Consider the following 21,039-nt stretch of genomic DNA (forward strand, 5'->3'; position numbering starts at 1 on the left):
CCAGGCAGAGGGTCCTGGAGAAGAAGAGGGTGAGGTGGCCCCGGTGTTTATTTGTTCATCCATGTATCCAGCCAGCCAGCCGTTCATTGCTGGACCCCACTATGTGCCAGGCTCCATGCTGGGGATTGGCCACCAAGGCCAACGACCCCTATCCTGTGGGTCTGCATCCCGGGGGGCTGCAGGAGACAGGGTCAGGATCAGAGCTGCGTGCTGTGAGGTACGCAGACCAGAACAGGTGGGGTGGTGTGGCAGGAGGAGCTGACGTTGGTCTGACTTTCGAAGGACCTGGGGCAGGTCCAGGTGGGGACACTGCAGCCTGGAGGGAGTGGCTGGCATGGTGGGAGGGCCAGTTACAAAGGACTGTGACCCCAAGAGGGTTGCAGAGTTCACTCCTGTTGGATTGCTGAGAGTTGAGCTGGGGACACAGGGTCCAACCTCTGCTTTCGGGGCTCCCTCTGGCTGCTGGAGGCCGAGGTGGAGGCAGGAGGCCCAGGGAAGAGGCCGTGGGCTGCCTGTGGGACTGTGGCTGGTAGCCAGAGAGACATTAGACCCGACAGAGATGGAGCCTGGTGATGTGGAGGGGAAAGCGGGTGTCCACTGCTGAGCAGCTCTGCAGAGTGTGAGGAAGAGAGGGCTCTGGGGTGCTGGGGGCTCACGTGTCTGTCAGGCAGAAACATGCTGCCAGGAGCTCCGGAGTCCTGTCTAGGAAGGGCCGGGCAAGGTCACAGCCTTCCCTTCCCAGAGGCAGATGGCCGGGCACAGAGCCTGCAGGGCCAACCTCACCCTGTCTCAGTGTTCCCATCTGTAGAACGGGTGGGACCCGCTGACCCCCATGGTCCCTTGTTCTTACAACCTGAGCGTCAGCCTCACGGCTCCTCTGTGGGGGGCTCTTGGCATAAAACAGAGAGCTTACACTCACGCCCCAGTCACACTCAGAGTAGCCCCAGGTCTGCTGTCCATCCTGCAGCCAGCATTCTCCCAGTGGGTATCTGCTGGCCTTTCCTGGGCACCAGACACAGCCGGGGACTTGACTCTGAGATGTGGCCTATTCTCAGGGACGTGCAGCCCAGTGGGGAGGCAGATGGGACCGGCCACCTGCAGAGGTGACACATAAGCAAGGCCAGGGGCAGCAGGGAGCTGAGCTGGTCAGAGAGGAAGATTTAAGAAGGGCTGCAGATGGGCATCAGGCCAGGGGAGGGCAGAAGCCTTGGGGGGCCCGGGGATGCCTTTGGAGAGCTCCTCAGCCAGGTCCTGGGCTGCAGGGACAGCCAGGACAATGGGCCAGCTCCTCACCTCCACTCTCACCATGGTCCTGTCCCTGAGTGGCCAGAAGAAGGCGATGCCCCTGGCTGTGTTCTGGACAGGGTGGGGAAGGTGCTTGGCTGGCCGGGGACTCAAGCATGCCCAACCCTTGATTCAAACCAGGGAGCCGCCAGCAGTGGCCGGCCAAGCCTGGGCAAGTGCTCTCCCTGCAGGGCGAGCTTCCAGCAGGGGCCCAGACCCTCCCTGCAGGGTTCCAGTGCCGCTGGAAAGGTGGTGGGGAAGTGCCTGTTGTCAGCTGGAGGGTGACACCTGTGTCGGACCCTCCTAAGCCTGGGGGACCCAAGCCAGTGCAGAAGTCAGTCCTGCAGCTGCAATGAGAGGGACAGACAGGCAGGAGAGGGACAGACAGGCAGGAGAGGGACAGAGGCAGCCGTACGCACGCAGGGGAGGGGCCCAGCGCCCGCCTGGCCGGGCCACCCAGACCTGCTGGCGCTTGCTTGGCGCTGGCCCCCTGCAGCCGGGCCAGCTCTGCCAGAGAACTGGAAGGTCCCAGGACCTCGGCCACGCGGGGGAGTGAGACCTGGATATTTGGGGGAGCAGAGGAATGTTCTTGGCGTCCTCTGGGCCTTTTACATCTTGTCTTGTTTTCTGAGAAACAAACGGAAAAAAAAAATCCCATTCCCACATTTTTGGAGGCTGTGTATAAACAGGCGGACCTGGGCCTGGGAGTGAGCAGAGAACAGGTCAGGAGAGCCCAGGCCGCCCTGGCCCCGCACACACTGCTCTGCGCCACGTCCCCAAGGTTCTGCTGCTGCCCAGGGCTCGAGGGGCTCATTTCCTGGGTGGTCACAGGGTGCGAGAGGGAGCAGGCTGTCCCCCAGAGTACCTGACTGAATGCAGGTGACCCCCCGGCTCCTGGAGCCCCGTGCCTCCTCTCTAAGGGGCGTCCGTGTCTGCATGAACGGAACCTTCCTTCCTCGGCACTTGGTGGCTTTTGCCCAGGACAGCAGCTGTCACTGCCTCATGCTGGGAATGGGGTGCTGGCTCCTGGGTGATGGGAAAAAGTGATGGATCCCTCTGTCCATCGGATACTTTCAGTGACGTCTTTGCTCTGACAGCCCCGGGCCCGGCTGGGGACACTTTGTTTCCTGTCCTGACCCCACTGCCCATGGGCTCACTTCTGTGGTGTCTGGCCCCACCTGTCTTGGGTCCCACTCAGCTCCTGGCTGGACTGGAGGCCCCGGGTCTCCCTTGACCCCGTGCCTGAGCAGAGTGTGACATGCCCCGCCCTCCGCTGCCCCCCAAGGCCTGGCTCAGAGCCTGTTTCCTCCTTCCATGTCTTTTGGCCACAGCCAGTGGCGGCCTCCACCCGGCAGGACCACACTGTCCTCTTGAGATGTCTTTCCCACCAGGCAGGGCCTTCCCTACGTAGCCACTCCTGCTGGAAACAGTGGACGCTGTAGGTGCCCAGAGCCATCTCTGCTAGGGGCTGACTCCTGCCCTGCAGAGCCTCTGGGGCACTGAGACTTTCAGGTGGACAGCTGGACAATCCTGGGAGTCCAGAGCAGCTGAGGCCTGGCTGACTGTCTCTGGAGCACACGGGAGCAGGCTGTCCCATTGTGAGGTTGGTTGCATACGCGGGGCAGTAGGGTCCAGGGGAAGGCCATGGTTTTGGAAGGACTTCTCTGCTGGTCGCAAGCACTGCCCTGGCAGGGCCACCCAGACCTCTCTGATGCAGAAGGGGTGGGAGGGGCCCTGGGTGCCCTGCGCATGCCTCTGGGACAAGAGTAGGAGACTGTGAGGTTGTTCCTGGAGCTGCCACCAGGCGGCGATGGTGGGCTAGGACAGCCGGGGCACTGTGGGGTGAGGCCCCAGGTGCCTGAGTCTCTCCACAGTGCCAGAGGTCTGAAGGACAGGGCGTCCCTTAGCAGACCCAGACGGCAGCACCCACCTCAGCTGCTCGCCAGCAGGAGGGTGGGCCAGTCGCTCTGCAGAGGGTCTTGGTGCTGCTTGTAGAGACCCAGCGGTCTGCCGGTGTCCAAGCCCCCGCGTCTGCTGTACCTACCTGTGGAGCTGTTTCCTCCGAGAGCTCGCGAGGGACCCCCTCAGGAATCCTTCCCTGGGGTGCACTTCCGAGCTTCGCCCCGGTTCCCACCCAGTGGCCCTACTTCCTGGCTTTCCTTGTGTGGGGCTGGGCATGTCGTCGGCTCCGTGATGCTTGCTGTGGGAGTGAGTGTTGAGTGGCCCTGGTGGGTCCCGGTGGGCAGGGTCTGATGGGAATGAGGCTGGAATGTTCTGGTTGCCTCCTGCCGACCCGGGGATCAAGGGCAAGCCGCGGCTGGGGCAGCCTTTACCCAAGTGCAGGGTCATTTTTCCATTTTGAAGGTGACGCCTGCTTTTCTTTGGCTGCTGTAAGAAATCACCACAGACAATGGTTTGAAACAACAGACTTCCAGAATTCCTACAGGTCTCCCTGGTCTCCTTGGTTTAGAGGCGCGGTCCTCAGGGCCGGTTCCTCTGGGGGCCCTGGGGCAGGACTTTCCTGGCCTTCCCCAGCGGCCACACGTGTGGCGCATGCCCTGGCTAGTGGCCCTTTCCTCCATCCCTGAAGCCTGCAGTCAGCAGCCGGTGGGCGTCTCTCCCGTGTCCTTGCCTCTTTCTGTCACTGACTTTCCGCCTGCGTGTGTGTCCACCATCCTTCTGTGTGCTGCTAGATACAGGAAGTAGGAGCGAGGGGGGGCGGTCACTGCAACCTCGCCCCACACCGGGTTCTGGGAGCAGCACTGCCTGTGGTCCCGGGTGCTCTTCACTGGGGCTTGCTGCTGGCCGCTCTGCCGGTTTTGGATCACTGAGCCCTGCTCCCTTGGTGTGGTCCAGGTCAAGGTCAGCTTGTGTGGTCTGAGGGTTTCCCTACCTGGGGCCGTGGGCTGAGCTGCAGGCTGCTGGGTGCAGGTGCCACACCTGCTGGACCTGCCCCTGAGCTCCACAGCAGGGCGCCTGGGGTGGATTTTCCCACCTCTCAAGCCCCCGCCCTGCGAGGAGGTAACTGCACTCTTAATCCTGACTGACCAACAGCCTGCACATGGCAGTCACCATAGAATGAGAGTGGCTTCTCTGCCCTAGGTGGCTCACAGGGGTCTTTGGGCCAAGATTGTGGGCTTCACCTAGGGCTCTAGGTTATCCAGAGCCACCCGGCTCCCTCACATCCAGAGGAGTCCATTGGGGGCTGTAGAAGCATCATGCGGACTCTCGGATGTCCCGTGGCCATGGCTGAAGTCATTCTGTGCCTGGGTCATGGTGGCTGCTCCTGTGACAGGCAGAGCCCAGCCCCGGGGGCCTGCAGTCTGTCTGGCCACAGACCTGCTAGGCCACTCTGGTTCTGGGCTGGCTGGTGTCCTATCAATCCTGGGGGGAGGGTGAGACATAGCCAGTCATGGGTGGGCACTCAGGGTCCCCAAGGACCAGGCTGCCTGTGCCAAGGCCCTTCACTAGGTGATGGAGGGACAGCTTTTGAATTGGGGCTTGATTTGGGTAACTTTTGCCCCAAGTTGGGAGGGCTCTACCTGGGTCATCCCTCACAGCTCAGTTCCTGGCCAGGGGCAGGGGTGGGTCGGCCGTGGGCTGTGGATTGGGTCCCTGCCTCACCTGGGAACCGCAAAACTCAACCTTGGCCTGAAACCCCGGGAAGACGTCTGGCACACGCTGAGGCGGGTCCTGATCCCACTCTGCCCTGTTGGAGCCGGTGAGCACGCAGAGGTTCCATGCAGCCCTGTGGGTGCCAGCGTGGTCCCGTACGCCCACCCTGGGGTCTCCTGCAGGTACAGACAAGGACTAGGGGCCTTGGTTCCAGAAGCTGTCCCAGGCTGGCCCCAGGGCTGTGCTGCCCTGGGCTCTTGTTTTGATCTAAAACAGATTAAACAGCCTGCTGGATGAGGTGCCTGGGGTTCCGCGTGGCCATTCTTATCTCCTCCCCAGGTGAGGAATTGAAGGCACAGAGGACTTGGGGAGCACCGTGCTCCTGGCAGCCTGGAGGCCCAGCCAGGGCAGAACCCATGCTTGCAGGACCCTGCTCTGCGTGTGGGCACCTGGCTTCCAGCGGAGGTGGGGCACAGGTGAAGAGGGAGGGGTCCCTCAGCCTCAGGGGAATCAGCCCCAACTCTGGTGGGAGATGGCAGGACACAGGAGGACGTGGGGCCTCCTCTCCTCCAGGTGAGGCCTGGAGGGCATGTTCAGAGACCAAGGGTCCAGGCTCAACTCCAGGGTACCACAGCGTGGCGCCTCATCTGGAAGGCTGCTTCCTGCCACCGGTCCTGGGAGCAGTTGGGGACCTTTTCAGTTGGGCCCTGGTGGCTTTGCCATGGAAGGAGTTCGGAAAATGGGTGACCTCTGCCCTCTGCTGCTGCTTCCCTGGCCTCCTTTGTGTGGCCACCAGTGGTCTTGGCAGGCGTCTCTGCAGCCCCTAGAACCCGTGCCTGGCAAGAACTGGGTCTGGGTCCCTTCTGCCTCTCCCCTCCCAGGACAGGAGAGGGTGGGCGGAATGGACACTTTCTCTGCTCTGAAGAGGTGGGTAAAGGCCGAGATGTGGGGACCTGCAGCTCCTGAGCCAGTGGCCTAGGCTGCCACCACCCGGGCCATCAGCAAAGCATCCGTGTCCTAATCTTGCGACTGTGACTCCCACCTGTGTGGTTAAGACAGAGAGGATGAGGGGCTTGAGGGGCTTGAGATGGGGAGACTGTATTGTCCAGAGGTCCTAAGTGCCATCACGGATGTCCCCGTCAGAGGAGGGAGATGTGACACAGAAGGAAAGGTGGTGGGACCCTGGAGGGAAAAGTTGGAGTGACTTCTCTACCGCCAAAGCAGGTCGGCTGTGGAGGAGGCCCGGAGGACCCTGCCCTGGGGCCCACTGATGTGAGTCTGGACTTCCGGCTTCCGGAGCCGAGACAGATGATCCTGCTGGTTGAGCCTCCCGGGCGGCAGTGTTTTGTTACGGCAGCTGCAGGATGAGCCCCGCTGCAGCTCTGCCCCCAGCTCGCCCCCGGCACCCTGGGCTCACTGCTGTCCCGCGGCCTGGCCTGGGCTGGGTCCTCACCCCACCTTTTCAGTGCCCGGCTGGCACTGTGCCAGGCAGCAGTGCTCCCAGCCCGGCCCACCCTGTGCTCCCAAGGCTGGCTGAGCCTCAGCGTCGCCCAAAGAGGCCTATGCACCCTTGGGGCCAAACACCTGCCCCCCAGCAGGCAGGGTGCAGGGGAAGGGGTGACGGGCTTCCTGGGGTGGGGACGGGCCCTGAGCCTGTTCTGCCCGGGGTGCTGACCGGGCACGCCGGCCTGCAAAGCAAGCTCGCACAGGGAGCCCCAATTGTCCCGTTGCCCCCGGAGGGAAGGAGGGGCCCACCCAGGCTCTGAGGCAGAACATTCCTGGGGAGGAACATTCCTGGGGAGGTAGACAAGGAGGCCCCAGTCACGCGTCCTGCCCACACGGGAGCCCCTGGAGGGTTGGCTGAGTGACGCTCGCGGCCACCCTCTGTTCCTTTCCACAGCAGGTGAGGGGCTGCCCGCCGCTCCGGGGTGGCTTTCCAGGCCCCTGTCCCAGGCTCTTGGTGAGCCCCTGTTGCCTGCAGCTCCTGGCCTGTCCTCGCTGCAGCCCCTGTGCCGACTCTGGTCTGGCTGGTTTCTGTGAGCCTCCCTCCTGGCTGAGATCTAGGGAGCAGCCCTGGCCTGTCTGGGTGACACCTGGTTAGGGAAGGGGGATTCTTGGCCTCGTGGGCAAGGCTTCATAAATCCTGGCTCCCGACAGGTAGCCTGAGGCCTCAGGTGGGCGGATGGATCAGGGACAGCATTTCCCAGACCCAGCAAGTCGAGGCTTGGCTGGCCCTTGCCTGGTGGGCTTGGTCAGCCCTCCCTGGGTGCTCAGCCTTGGTTCTGCTGCATGGACACCCACCCCCCCCCACCCTGGGCTGCTCTTCTTTGTCACCAGGTAGGGTGGTGGGCCGGCCGGGTGCCTCCTGACAACTCCCAGGAAGGGAGTCCCCACGTGCTAAGGGGTCCATCAGGGGCCCCAGGTCATCAGGTCACCCACAGTGGCCTGGTGAGAGGAGCCAGGGTCAGCCTAGGCCCCAGGCAGGAAAGTCCAGCCAGCTGTGGGTCCTCTTGCTCAGGCTGGGAGGAGGGCCGGAGGGAAGAGGTCAGGGAAGTGGGCAGGCTGGGAGGGCGGCCTGGTCTCGGGCGGAGGGCTGGGCCTTCCCCGGTGCCGTTGAACGGGGCTGTGCTCCCTCTCTGAGGTCCTCAGCCCCGTGGCCCTGCGTGGCATTTGGGTTGGTCTGAGGGTGGCTGGGGTGGGGGCCTGCAGGTTTCCCTCGGGCCTGGCGGACACCCATCCTTGGGCTGAGCCTGAGTGGTGGAGGGCAGCTGGGCCTCTGCCTCTGCTCTGTTCCCCTCTGGGCCTGGGGAAGGGGCATCCCTGCCTGGTGGGGATTGCAGAGGCCACAGGGCTTGGGGGTGCCAAGCTCCTGGGGGGAAGAGCTGCCGGGGGAGTGGCCCCTGTGGGTGGAGAAGGCTGCCTGGTCCCCTGGGCCACTTCGCAGGCCATGGCCACCCTGCCCAAGGGAGTCTCCAGGGTTTCTTTACGGGATTCCTCTGCCTTTGGGGGCTCGGTCCTAGCCTGCGGTCCCACTGCCCTCCTGGTGTCAGACCCAGCACCAGGAGCCTCGGTGCTCTGGCCCTCTGTGGGGCCTGGGTGTCTGCCCTCGTCCCCAGAGCCTGGAAAGCACAGAACATCTGCTGGCAGCCCAGGTGGCCCCGTGCTCAGGCTGAGTAGCCAGGCTTGGAGTCACAGAGAAGTAGGGGTCCCAAGGAAGGAGCTGCAGACCCGTCCAGAGAAGGGTCCCTGACAGTGGCTGGCTCAGAGCCCAGTGCTGCTGTGTGGAATGTGGACCCAGAGGGAGCTTGGTGCTCGGGACCCTGCCTTACAAGGAGTGGGAGGGGAGGGTGAGTCCCCAGCTCCCGGGCCTGGCCTCCGGAGAAGGCTTGTTTCCTGGTGGGAACTGCAGCCTTTGGGGCTCTGGCCACGGCCCCTTCTCGTTCCCTGAGTGGCTCTCAGCCTTGCCTGCAGGCCATGTGCCTGGGAGGCTACCTCCTGCCCTGAGGGAAGGGGGTACGAGGGGAGGGTGGGAGCCACTGTCCCCTATCCTGGGTGGGCCATGGTGATGCAGGTCCCTTGGAATTGGGGTGTCAAGTCAGCCAGCTGTGACACCTGATTCCCTGTCAGGGCACAGGGAAGGGGGGACTCTAGCTGGTCCCTGATCCTTGGCTGGCCTCTGTCCTGAGGGAACACTGCTCAGGGCAGAGGTCCATGCAGAGTGCCCTACCCAGGGCCTGATCCCGCCTCTTGACTCCTGGGGACTCCCATGTCACACCTCTTCCAGGCCCTGCCACTCTTGGTATCCTTCCCCTGGCAGTTCACCATGGCTGAGGGGGACCAGCCTCTTTCTGTCCCCAGAGTCTGGACTGGCCCTGGCTGGCCCTGGCTGTTCATCCTGGGCTGTTTGCCTTGGAGATGTCTCTGTCACCAGCACAGGGGGAGGGGTGTACCCCCAACAGGAGCCTTGTGGCATCTAACTGTGTGGAGGGGCTTGCAGGGCACGGCGGGCTTGAGTCTGGGGTCACTGCCAGGAGGGGTACTACCTGGTGGGGCTCCAGCCCTGCGACTGGGCAGTGGCTCTTTGAGGTGGGTCCTGTGGCCTCTTCCTCATCTGCCTCACCCCTGGGGGCTCCGAGGCTCACAAGTGCCTGCCAAGGCCATGGCGGGCCCCTCAGATCCCGGCCCCCATTCATACCAGGTAGCTGACCTGAGGACCCCATCGTGGCACCCACTTTGAGTGGACACCCTGACCTTGGGTAATGGGCCTCCTCCTGCCCCCTCAGGATGCCCGTGGCTGCTGGCCGGGTTAGCTGAGGGCATGGTCTTTGGGGCCCTCGCCCAGGCTGCTGGCTGCTGGGTACTAATGACAACTGTGGAGTTGCTGCCTCTAATCAAGGACCCCTGTGATGGGGCCAGAGCGGGTCTGGAGGGGTCTGGGCACCCCTCCCTCTGTACCAAGGCCCCTGAGACGTGGGGTGTGGCTCTGTCTGAGAGCTGCTGTTGGTGGACATGGAGGTGAAAGTCACGGTGGCACGCGTGCTTCGGTGGTGTTGGCACATCCTCTGTGCAGTGTCACCGTCCCCTCTGTCTACTCCCAGAGTGTTTGCATCATGCAGACCCCGCCCATCACCCTCACTCCCAGCCTGGGCCAGGTTCCTTCTGGACGTGCGCTGAAGAGTCGTGTGGTATGTGATCTTCCACGACTGGCTTTGTGCACTTGGCGTGGTCTGAGGGATTCTCCGGGGAACGTGCTGCGTGTGGGGACAGGGGGATCTGCGGGGGGCTGAGTGTGTGTTCAGGGAGGCGGAGGTGAGGGAGCGCCTAGAGGCAGCTGGCGAGGGCAGCTCGAGGGTCTTTGGGCAGTCACCCTTGGCCACGGGATGAACAAGGCCAGTCCAGCCTGAGGTCTGGGAGGGTAGTCACCGGGCAGCGGGCCTGTGCGGGGGCCTCTGCTTGTTGTTATCCGGTCCTCTCCATCACCACCCCTAGCTGTGTGTTTTAGGGCTTGACACGAGCAACTCCATTTTGTTGGAGTTAAGCCAAAGAAGTTGGAAATCTTGCCCTCCAGGGGCTCACGTTCTGGGGGGATCAGGCGATGGACAGAGCACGTGCATAGGTGCCCCGGGGGGAAGGATGGGTCTCCAAAGGTGTGTGGGGTTGGGGTGCAGGTGGCAAACCCCACTGAGCAGGGAACTTTGAACTGAAGTGCAGTGTGGGGCCTTCCATGACCGACCCCTGCGCATGCCCGCTCTCCCTCTCTGTTCCTTCCCCGTGCCCTGATGGCAGCTGGGCTTCCTTCTGTGTCCCCACCCTACCAGCCCATGCTTGGCAGAGAGAACCCGTGGCCCTGCCTGCTCCCTGGCCCCCAGCGTGGGCTGAGGACTGCCACTTCCTGGGGTGGGGCTCCGGGAGGGCTGTTCTGGCTCCTGTCCTGGAGGATTTCCTGTGGCCCCCCGCGGCCTGGGCCAGGCACCAGCCCATCCCTGCCCTGGGGCTGGCATGCACATCTGGGCACATCACCCAGAGCAGAGTCACAGGGCTGCGGGCTCTCAGAGCAGGGCTCAGCCCATCCCAGGAGTGGGGTGCCCAGCATGGATACGCCTAGGCAGGAGAAGAGGGGCACCCCAGCAGCTCTGGCGGTGACAGGGCAGAAGGTTTCATCCTGAGTACCAGGCCTGTGGCCCCAACGGTGCCGTGCCAGGCTGAGGACTTCTCCTGTGGGCAAGGGGAACCCTGAGGCTGTGGCCTGCAGCCTCTCACCCTGGTGCCCCCCAGGATCGTGGCAGGGCCCCGTGAGGTTGTCCTGCCCTGATGGAGTTGCTCAGTGCTCCAGCGGCCTGCAGGAGCCCGGCCGTGCCAGCACTGTGAGATGACTTTCAGGGTCCCTGACCTCGCCCACCTGGCCACTTGCCTTCTGTGGCTGCCTGAATGTCAGGACAGGCCCCTTCCAGGCTGCTGGGCTGGCCTCTGGGCTGCCTCCCCAGGCGGGGCCATGGAACCCTCCCTGAGCACCCGGCTCTGACCCCTGTGCCGAGTCCTCTGTCTCGCCCTGCGGAACTCTCTAGGAATTCCCAGGAATTCCCACTGTTAACCTCTGAGGCTGGGCTGGCGGCTTGTCTCAGCCACCAGAGACTACTGCCTGCTCTCTGGGCCACAGCTTTTCTCACGGGATTGTGGCCATCCCTGAGACCCTTAGCCCAGCCGGGGGGCTTCCAGGGACCCCTCTGAGGAGGTGCAGAGAGAGATGCCAGGCCCGGGGGGAGCCTGGGGCTGGGTCAGGCCTGGGACCCAGCTGGTACCCAGCTCCGTGTGCTTCTCATGTGTGTCCAGGAGGGGTCTGGCTCACCCGCCAGAGCAGCACCTGAGGAGAGGGCACATGCCTGGCCATCTGGCCATCTGTGCTTGGGGCGAGTCAGGGTCCCCACTTGCTCTGAGCCCCGCTCCAGGTTATGTGTCCCATATAGCCAGGGGGAACCGGGGACTCTGGCATCTAGAGGTGGGTGGGCAGGAGTACCTGGACCTTGTGTTGGGCAGGTCTACACAGGTGTGAAGTGTCCTAGGGACACCTGACTTTCCCTGAGAGCAGTCTTGGTCCCCTAGCCCCTGACTGGCTGAGTCAGAGGTGTGGGGAGGCAGTGGTGCGCCCCTGCCCAGGACTGAGTCCCTGCATCCCTGCCAGACAGGTACCTGCTGTGGAGGCTCTGTCCACCTCTGCACCTGCACAGGCAGGAAGAGTGGGGGTTCTGCAGCAGGCGGCCGGGCTGCGTGTCACGGCTCTTGGCCTGTCCCAGGTCTGACCCAAGGCCCCGTGAGTCTAACTGACCCATGAGGGGAGGCTGGGCCTGGAGCTCTCATGATGGGTCCCAGGCAGCTGTGAGGGTGATCGTGGGGGACCCCTCCTGGCCTCCGAGATGAGGGCAGCTTGGTTTCCCTGGAGAACCTGAAGCTGCAGCCGACAGCTTGAGCAGACCCCCAGGCTGCTTTCTGGGGTTCAGACCCCGTGTGGCTGCTCTTATGGGGCAGACCTCCTCTGCCAAGCTGCCCAGATGGCACCTGCAAACACGTTGCGTCCGAGTGTGTTCCCTGTTGGGCAGTGTGGCTCAGGCCGCACAGTGGGTCCCCCGTGAGGCCTGCCTCGCTGGACAATGTGCTCCGAGGCCCGGGGACCCTGAGCTTCTTTGGCTTCTCCCCTTGCAGATGTGGACGAGTGCACCAGTGCCAACGGGGGCTGTGAGGGCCTGTGCTGCAACACGGTGGGCGGCTTCTACTGCCGCTGCCCCCCTGGACACCAGCTGCAGGGTGACGGCAAGACCTGCCAAGGTAGGGAGGACTCGTCCCACCGCCACCCCAGCTACCACGTTCCGGCCCCAGCTCACCCGCGAGGCTCCGCCTTCCCAGCCCCAGGCTGCTCTGGTGGGGGGACTTGAGGACCCTCAGGGTGTTCCTTACCCCCATGTGCACCTCACAGTCTAATCTCCACCCCCCAAACTGCCTCAGGGGACTCAGAACCTGATGTTGGCGGGAGGCACCCTGGGGCTGTGCAGGGGGAGGGAGGGGCTGCACAGGGAGCCACGTGCCCGGCTGTGTGGGGAGGCACGGTGGGCGCCTTGCCTGGCAAGGATCTCAGAGGCCCAGGGCTGGAAGTGCTCGCCAGCACTGGGCGGCCCCTGCCACCCCCCCCCCCCCCCAGCGCTGGCAATCTGTCAGTAAAATCAAGACCGGACAGAAAGATCCCTGAGAAACAGGATGGAGGCAGGGAGAGGGGCCCCGAGCTCCCGCTCCCCGCCTGCCGCTCCCTCCATGGCCTGCTCTAGCCTGACTCTGGGATGCGTGGGGCAGCTTGGCCCTCGCAGAGGGTCTCTGAGCACAGGTCAGCGGGCCCCAGCCCTGCTCTCCCCGGCAGGCTGGTCTCTAACATCCTCAGCTGAGCTCCACACTGTCTCCAGCTGCGCTCCCGCAAGCTGCCTGTCCAAGGGTGGAGGCCAGGCTGATGGACTGGGGGTCGGGGGAGACAGGAGAGGCTGCCTTCTGGGATGTTCTGGGAACGTGGACTTCCGGGTGCTCCTTGATGTCACGTTCTTGTGGCCAGCAGGGCTGGGGAAGGGGAGAAGCTGCTGTGACCTCCCTGCTCACACTCCACCCTGGGGACCCGCCGGGCCTTGGGGGAACCCAGGGTTCTGGACACAGGGAGGAAAGGAGATGGCCTCAGCCATGCATTCTCCACCAGCTCCCAGAAACCCACCTGCCCCGGCCTGTGTCTTGGTTTCCCCTTCTTGAAATGGACTCCATTGGGGTGACATTAAAGCCCCCAAGGTCCAAACCTCAGGATAGGGGGAGTGCTGGTGGAGTTGTCAAGGAGCATCTCCCCCAAAATCCAGGGTGAGGAGGGGTTGCCTGGCTGCCGTGCCCCAAGTTTGGCTTGTCCACCTGGCGCCCCTGCATGTAGCAGGTCTGAAAGGAGCTACAGCCCTGGGCGGGAGGTTCCGGGACAGGTGGGAGGCGGGAGGGGGTGGGGTTCAGGATGGTGCTTGTGTTTCTCCACCTGGACTGACCAGGCAGCCAGCCCCTCCAAGATGATGTCCTCCTCCAGGAGACTCTGCCTGTCCCCTAATCTCCCAGAGTTTCTCCCCCTCTCTGGGCTTAGGGCCAAACCCTTGCCTGGCCTCTGGCATTGTGGGTGGCTCATGATTTGAGCGGATCTCACACCCACCCTGGGAGCAGCCCTCCCCTCCTCGCCTGGTGTTGCCTGGCAGGCCTGGGCCAGGGGCTGGGAGTCACTGTTGGGGCAGCACCCAGGACCCCAGTGGGCATGGACTCCTCTGGTGTAACTGACGGACTCTTTGTGGGGTCAGGGATAACCAGCTCCCGTCAGCCAGAGGGCTGGGCAATTTCCTATACCTGCCAAGGGTCTCGAATGCTCCCTTGGATGTGGTAAGAGCCTGGCCCTAGGTGGGCTCCCTCCCGGCTCTGCGGTGAACTGGGGAGTGTCAGTACTGCTCCACCGCTGCCTCCCAGCTGAGGGTGGAATCGGGCCCTGGCCCTGCAGCCCCCCAGGTCGGGCTGGCCTGGTTTCCGTAGGGCCTGCTCACTGCACCTGGGCCGAGGGGGTCTGACACCTGGATTCTTGATGGTGCCCAGGAAGCTAGACTGGGGCTGAGCCAGGCCTGGGGCAGGGGTTGCCCAAGGTGTCCTCATACCCTTGGTGAGAAACCAGGCAGAGCATGAGACGGAGGCCCTGCGGGGGAGTGAGAGGGCCTGGACCCTGGGAAGCTCCACTCTGAAGGTCAGGTTCCTGGCTGGCTCCAGGGCTGGGGGCAGACCAGTCCCTGGGTGTCCAGCCAGCTTCTGGCCTGGCCCACCGATCCTTCCCTGCAGTCGGTGCCTGTCTCAGGCAGATGCTTGGGCTCTTGCTGTCTCCCAGGTGTGGCAGTTACTGGACTGCTGTCTAGGGTCCCTCCTGGGAAGAGCTCCTGGCCTCGGCTGGCCCATCACAGTGGGTGGAGGGGCCTCAGACCCGACACAGGGACCTCGCTCTGGGCTTGAGAGTCCATGTCAAGGAGGAAGATGGTTCCCAGGGGCCAGGGCCTGTCTGTCCCGAGCTGGGCTCCAGGCTCCAGGAGGCTGTTCTGCAGGGCTGAGGTGGCGAACCTGTGCCTCTGCCTTCCCTGATTCTCTGGGTGGGTTCCTGGGCAGGTGTGTTGAGGCCTGGGAAAGGGGGTCCCGAGGGCCTGTGGCCCCCAGACTCAGAGCTGCTCTCTCCAGCCTGCCTGTGTCTGTTTCCTGATTCTGCGAGGCGGGTGGAGATGAGGCCCTCCTAGAACAGAGCTGTTCCCGTGGTGGGTAGGCTTCCCCAGACCCTACTCTCAGAAGCTGGGGGGTTGTGACCTGCTCTGGGGCTGCTGTCCTGTGTTGACGACCATTCACAAGTGGTTGGCTCTGGGTATAGCTCCACCAGGGCTGAGCGCAGTGTCAGCAAGCAGATCCACCTGGCTTCTGCCTGAGCTGCTCAGGAGGCCTCGGTGTCTCTGTTGGGGGTCCCTAAGGACAGGCCGGTTCTCGCCATCCCGCAGAGTTGGCTGGAGGCAGGGTCATGGACCAGGTGGTCAGGGGCCCAGGTGGGAGGCTGCTTGGTGTCTCAGCCAGGGATCCGGCCTCAGACCCCCGCACTGGCCTCCCACCCCCACGACTGCCCCTTGCCTGGCCCCGGTCCCCCGAGAGTCTGCTGCCCCAGCTCTGCGTGTTTGGGATGGCTGTGGCTCCGAGTCACCATGTGGCTGAGGAGGCCCTGCTGAGAGCCAAGAGCCTGCTGTTTTCTCTGTCCCCCTGCCAGCCTCCCTCCCCTGAAATTGCGGCTCTGGAGAGCAAGTGCGAAGGAGGCTCGGGGACGGCCGCTGCCTGTGTGAGGGCAGGCCCTGGGAAACCGAGACGTCTCCAGAGGGGCTCAGCGCTGCCTGCTCACACGTAGGGCGGTGTGCACGAGTTGATGGCGGGGCCCAGAAACTGCTCAGCGTGATGAATTGACTCTGTAAACCCCGAGTGCTGGCACGGCAGCCTGGGTGTCTGGGTCCTCGCCCGGAACCCTCTCCAGGCCATGTGTCATGTTCTAGGAGACCATCCTGGAGCCAGAGTGAGTTCACTTGGCTGGACTGGGTGACCTGAGTGGGCGCATCTCCCAGCTAGGTGGACGCCAGCTGTGGCTTCCGCTTCCTGGGCAGGGTGTGGCCTCTGACCCGTGCCAGCCCTTATGAGCAGGTGGACTCTGGCTGGCACCTGAGAGGACAGGCAGGCTCTGGGGAGAAACGTAGGCTCTGCTGTGAAGGTCCTTTCTGGGTTGCCCCAGGGCCAGAGTGGCTTTGGCTTCCTGTTTAAGTCCCTCTAGAAAGACCACCCCAGGGGTAGGCTGAGTTTGAGGCTCCACATCGGTCCTCACTGTGTGGCCTTGGGTGAATAACTCCACTACTCTGAACCTCAGTCTCCGTCTGTAAAGTAGGACAAACGATGCTGTCACCTCTTGGTGCTCCAGAGGATTTGGAGGAACTTCCCTGAGGCCTGTGGCCCTACGCCTGCTGGTGGCAATACTCCCTGGAGTGGGCAGTGGGTGGACAGAAGAGCTGCCCCTCCTGAGCCCGGCCCCCCACCAGCCTTGGCATTCCCTTGGCTGAGACTCTTGGGAGCAGGATCCTCCAGGGACCTCGATCCCACACAGGGGTGGTCAGCACTCTCCCTGGGGTGCAGGGGACCGCAGCAGGTCTCTGGGCAAGCCCCAGGCCCTCGGGGTCCCTCAGGTCACTCCCTCCCCCCTCTGCCTCTGGTCTGTAGTCCTGTCCGTCTGAGAAATCCACGTTTCCAGGTGGGAGAAACCAGGGTCGGCCCGTGGAGGGAACAGGAGTCTCAGGGGCCCTTGGTCTCCACGGCTGGGTGGGCTTCCCCCGTCCAGGCCGGCAGGCCAGCCTTCCCACGCTGGGGTGGGATTCTGCCCTGAGACTGCCCTGCTGTTCCAGCCCCAGCTGACCTTGCTCCTGCCAGGAGATAAGGAGGCCTGGGAGGGGACAGCCAGTGGCTGCGGTGTGGGGGCTGGGCAGGGGCTTTCTCACGGGAAATTGCCGGCTCTTCTGGGGGAGTCCAGGTCTGCTGACCCCTGCCCCTCTACAGCTCAGCTGCAAGGGCTTCCTGGGTAAAGTTGTGGTCCTCACTTGAGTGAAGAGCCCAGAGGACACTGTGATGTCCTCCTCGAGGAGACTTGGCCTCCCAGTGTTCCCAGGGAGTCAGGCCCTGGGCTGTCGCTGGGCTCTATCCTGGCTCCCTCACACCCGCCAGGCCTCGCTGTCCCCAGGGAGGGAAAAGAATGTGGGAAGGGACCTGAGCCTCTGATTAGGAAGCCCCAGGGCTGGCCAGCAGCTGACCCGGGCCAGCTGTGCTGTCCTCCGCCATGCCTGGGTAGGAGAGAGGCAAGAGAAGCCAATTCAAACCCTCGTCCTGCCACCGGGGCAGGGGTCTGGCACCTCGGGTGGCCAGGTGTCTGCAGCTCGGGGCCCTGGGAGGGGGAGCTCTCTCTGCCTGCCTGCCCGCCTGCTGGGAAGAGACCAATCTCCCGGCACCGCAGCTCTCCTGCAGGAGTCTCCAACGCCTCCGTGCCGGGAGGACTTTCACCCTCCCTGGGGTACGCTGGCCTTGATGGACCCAAAGGGCCGTCCTCATGACCAAGAGAGAGCCCGCTGTGCCGAGCTCCTGGCTGCTGTGTGGCTCCCATGTTTTCAAGTGGCCCAGAGAAGGGCGGCAGTGGATACAGAGGTCCAGGCAGGGGTCGGGGGAAGGACAGCACCCACAGCCCGTGGGGAAGTCCAGAGCAGCCTGGAGGGCCCCACCAGCTCCAAGCCCCACTGGGCTCCTGCTCAGCTGCTTCCGTTTGGCCCCAGCCCCCATCCGGGGAGATCTCCCTGCCCCTCCGCACTCTGGGGCTGCTGGTCCACTCTTACCCCTCCTGCTGGCGGTGCCTGGACGTCGGGGGCCTTCAGCTTCACCTTTGACATGGTCTGAATGTTGGGCCCTAAATTCTTGGGTTCCACTGAATGCCCAGAGCGGTACTAGTAAGAGGTGGGGCCTTTAGGAGACACTGAGGGACAGCGTCATCATCAGACACTGAATCTTGGGCGTCCAACATCTAGAACTCTGAGAGATAAACTCTGCTGTTTCTAAGTTACACGGATGAAGGGATTTTGTTACAGTAGCTACACAGACGTCAGTTACGCGGCCTGTCGCTACAGAGACTGAGGTTGCAGACCAGGCTCGGCCAGCCTCGGAGCCACACACCTGCAGGCCCTGGGACCCAGGCGTGAACCTGGTCTTCCCGTAGCAAAGCCTCCTTCCTCTGGGGCCAAGCCTGGCCTTCCTGGGCCAGCGTTCTCTGGCTGGCTGTCCTCTGGATGGCAGTGAGGAAGCCGGGCTGCTTCCAGGAGGATGGCAGTGTTTCCGCCGAGGCCTCCTCCATCACAGGGGCCGAGACTTGAAAGCCCCTGTCCCTCTGCTGGCTCCCCTGCGTTCCTGTGGTGGCAAACTCTGGCAGGTGTGGCCTGGTTGAGGCCAGCGCAAGAAAATGACAGCTTTTAATGTCAGCAGTTAGAGCCAGCCCAGTGACAGGACAGGAGGCCTGCACCACCCTCCCAAGGTCCAGGACACTGGCTCAGTGTCTGGAGGACCCCAAGCGCAGAGCTGCTGCCTCTGGGTGTTCACCCCTGGACACCCGCGGCTGGCACAGGGACCTGCAGGTAGGTGTAGACGGGAAGCGCTGGATGTTGGGGCCCGGAAGGCCCAGGTTTGAATCCCTGAGCACTGACTAGGACAGGGGTGACCTGGGACACATCCTCAGACTCAGGGTCCAGGGAGTGCAGGTAGACACCCAAATGGCAAACCCCAGCACATCCTGGTGGGCCAGTCTCCCTGGAGAGGATACGCCCTGGGACAGCAGATGACCTGGGGGGATCTCGCCCGGGGCCTGGAAGCTCCCACCACTGAACCGGCAGCCTCGTGGACTGGGAAAGGGGAGGTCCAGGCCCCCGTCCCTCCTGTCCTCCTGGGACCTGGACTGGTCGTTTTGCTGCCTAGTGGTTTGGGATCTCCTTCTTGGAAGGCAGGGTGACTGGGGGGCAGGGGGCAGTGGCTGAGCTGGCAGGAGTCCCCAGGAGGCCTTGAGGCTGGGTGCATCATGCCGGACCTGGAGCTACTCACGTCCATCTGTGTGCCCCCTGAGAGTGGACGCCACAGGCCCCTGTTGGGAGGGCCGAGGCCCAGGGCTGCCCCTCGTGGCCAGTCCCCAGGGCGGGCCTCGGCTCAGCCAGCCTGTGTCTTCCCCTCCTCGTTTGTCATCTGCCTCTGGTCTGCTTCCCTTCCCTGGCCTCTTCTCGGCCCGCCTGGCCTCTGTCTGGAGTTCTGACCTCTGTCTGGGTCCTCGTGTGGCCTGAGTCTTGGCTGCTGCTCATCTCCGTGCCTCTGGTTTGTAATGACGATGCTCAGCAGCCCGTGGGCCACCTTCCCTGCCACACCCTGTCTCTTCCCCAGGGCATCCTGAGAACTGGCCTGGGCCCAGACCCCCACTCTCGATCCTCTTACCCCTTTCTCTGGGTCCTGGGCTGTGGCTGGGCTTCTGACTGCACCGAGCCCTCAGCCAAATCCCAGAATCCTCACCCTCCCATCCCCCTCCTCACTTCTGGATGGAGGCGGCTCCAGGGGCAGGAGGTGGGGCGCTGGAATGAGAGGGGCAGCGTCCTTCCTCCTGGAGAGCGTTGTTGGAAAGGTCCCTGACGGGCCATGTGATGTCACCTGTGGGCCCCGAGTGTCTTCCAGTGTGAAGGTTTGAGGGCAGGGTGTGGATGCTCAGAGCCCAGGGGAAGCCCCTGCAGTTTCGTGGTGGCTGCCGTGTGTCTTGTGTGGACAAGAGCTGGACCCAGCTCAGCCTGTGCAGCGGGTGGCCTGGGGACTCCCGGGTGGAGCAGGAGCTGGCAGACGGCAGCAAATCCCATGTGTGGGGCAGGGAGGGTGGCGTCTGGGGTCTCAGAGGTGAGGGGGTGCCTCAGAAGGCAGTAGGTGCTAGCTGGGCCTCAGGCAGTGGGCAGGAGCTGGGGGCCAACCCTCTGACCCTGATGTCCCCAGGTACAGTGGAGGGCAGCCAGAGGAGTAAAGGACAGGTCCCCAGGCTGTATGAATTGCTGGTGAAGTCCTGGTGATGCTCTCAGGCCACCAACTTTCTAGTCCACTCTGGCCAGCTGGTGCCCGTTGTCCAGGGGCTCGGCTCCATGTGGTGGTGTGCCCAGGTGGGCCAGACTGCCCTCCACAGCCAGTCCTCCCTTGAGTCTGCCTCTTTGCCCAGCAACCCTGAGCCTGCCCCACATCCTCATCAGTCTCCTTCTGTCCCTGAAAATGCCCAAAGGCCAGGTCAGGCCTGCCTCCCCCGGAAGCCTCCCTGGTCACTGTCCCTAACCTGTCTCCTTATCTGAGTGTAGTTGGAGACCTGGTGTCCATGGGCACACCCTGTGGTCACTACTCCCTGGCAGCTCTCATATCCCTATGAGTTGGCACCAGGGGGTGGCTGGCCTTCCCTGTGGAGGGACCACTCATGGCTCACGTGTCGGGCCTTGCACCACAGGGTAGAGTCCGGCTGCACAGGGAGGCTGGTCCCATGCCCATTGTGCACACGAGCAGAAGCCCTTGCCATCGCTCTGCTGTGGCCTGGGTGCTGCCTCCCTGGGGCAGTTGGGGTTGAGTCCTCAGGTGCTGTGCCAGGTCGGATGCCCCCTGAGCTCTGGGGTCTCTGGAGGAGGGCCGTGGGTCACAGCTGCGGGGTCTGGGCTCTCCCAGCTGGCCCACATCTGAAAAGGGAAGCGGCTCCTGGTTTCTGCCGGCCCCCCAGGCACGACTGCCATCAGGAATGGTGTTTGGCCTGGCAGGGACTGGGTTTCATTCTCCTTCCAGGGGCCTGGGCGAGGGACAAGGTGGGTAACCGTTTACAGGAGGTGGAGCCAGGCCTCCTGTGCTTGGGCCTGGTGGGGGCCCCGGTGCCCTCTGCTCCTGAAATAGACTAGGCTGCAGTGGAGGAGGCCTTGGAGCCTGGAGGCGGGTCTCGGGGAGGGGCAGGTGGGACTGAATTTGACCCCAGACTGCGGATTGACTTCATCTGGGGGTCAAGGGTCAGAAAAGCCACCCAGGGTGGCGTGGGGTGGCAAGGGAGGGATCCTGGGCAGAGAGGCCCTGGGCTCCCCTTCCTTGGGCAGGTGGTGGAGGAGTCTCCCCCAGCCCCTTCCTGGCCCTTCTCCCCGCAGGTGGGGGCCCAGCGGGTGCCGCCTGTCCTGTCCTGTCCTGTCCTGTGCTGCTGGGGCTCTATTTTCTCTCCTCCACTGTCCTCCAGCCTGGGGCTCAACTCCTCCCAGCCTGGCCAGGCTGGGGCACGCCCTTGCCTTCTTGTGTCCCTGGCCCTCCATCTCATCCAGACCTCAGACCACGGGGACCCCCACGGGTGTCCAGAGCCATGGGGGTCAGGGTGGGGTCAGGCCCAGGGTCTTGTGCCTGCTTCTTGGGGCTCTCACTAGAAGCCACAGCACGGCCTGCTCACGCTTCGCAGCTGACAGCAGTCACGTGGCCGACGGTGCC

The 21,039-nt window shown here is 63.7% G+C and overlaps 1 protein-coding gene across 5 annotated transcripts in view; it reads left to right on the plus strand.

The window, feature by feature from the left end:
* Megf6 (multiple EGF like domains 6) overlaps window positions 1-21,039 on the plus strand; it is a 92,555-nt gene that overhangs the window by 31,995 nt on the left and 39,521 nt on the right. For 4 of the 5 annotated variants that reach the window (XM_058572762.1, XM_046424794.2, XM_046424792.2 and 1 more), the window contains one exon: window positions 12,097-12,219. The exons of the other annotated variant lie outside the window; for it this stretch is intronic. In XM_058572762.1, coding sequence (XP_058428745.1) covers window positions 12,097-12,219 — 123 coding nt within the window. The remainder of the gene's footprint in view (window positions 1-12,096; window positions 12,220-21,039) is intronic. 5 annotated transcript variants of the gene reach the window in all.

The sequence above is a fragment of the Marmota monax genome, unplaced genomic scaffold, assembly GCF_021218885.2.
Source record: "Marmota monax isolate L192 unplaced genomic scaffold, Marmota_monax_Labrador192_F-V1.1 WCK01_AAM20220418_F8-fsc00080, whole genome shotgun sequence".
Lineage (NCBI taxonomy): Eukaryota > Metazoa > Chordata > Mammalia > Rodentia > Sciuridae > Marmota > Marmota monax.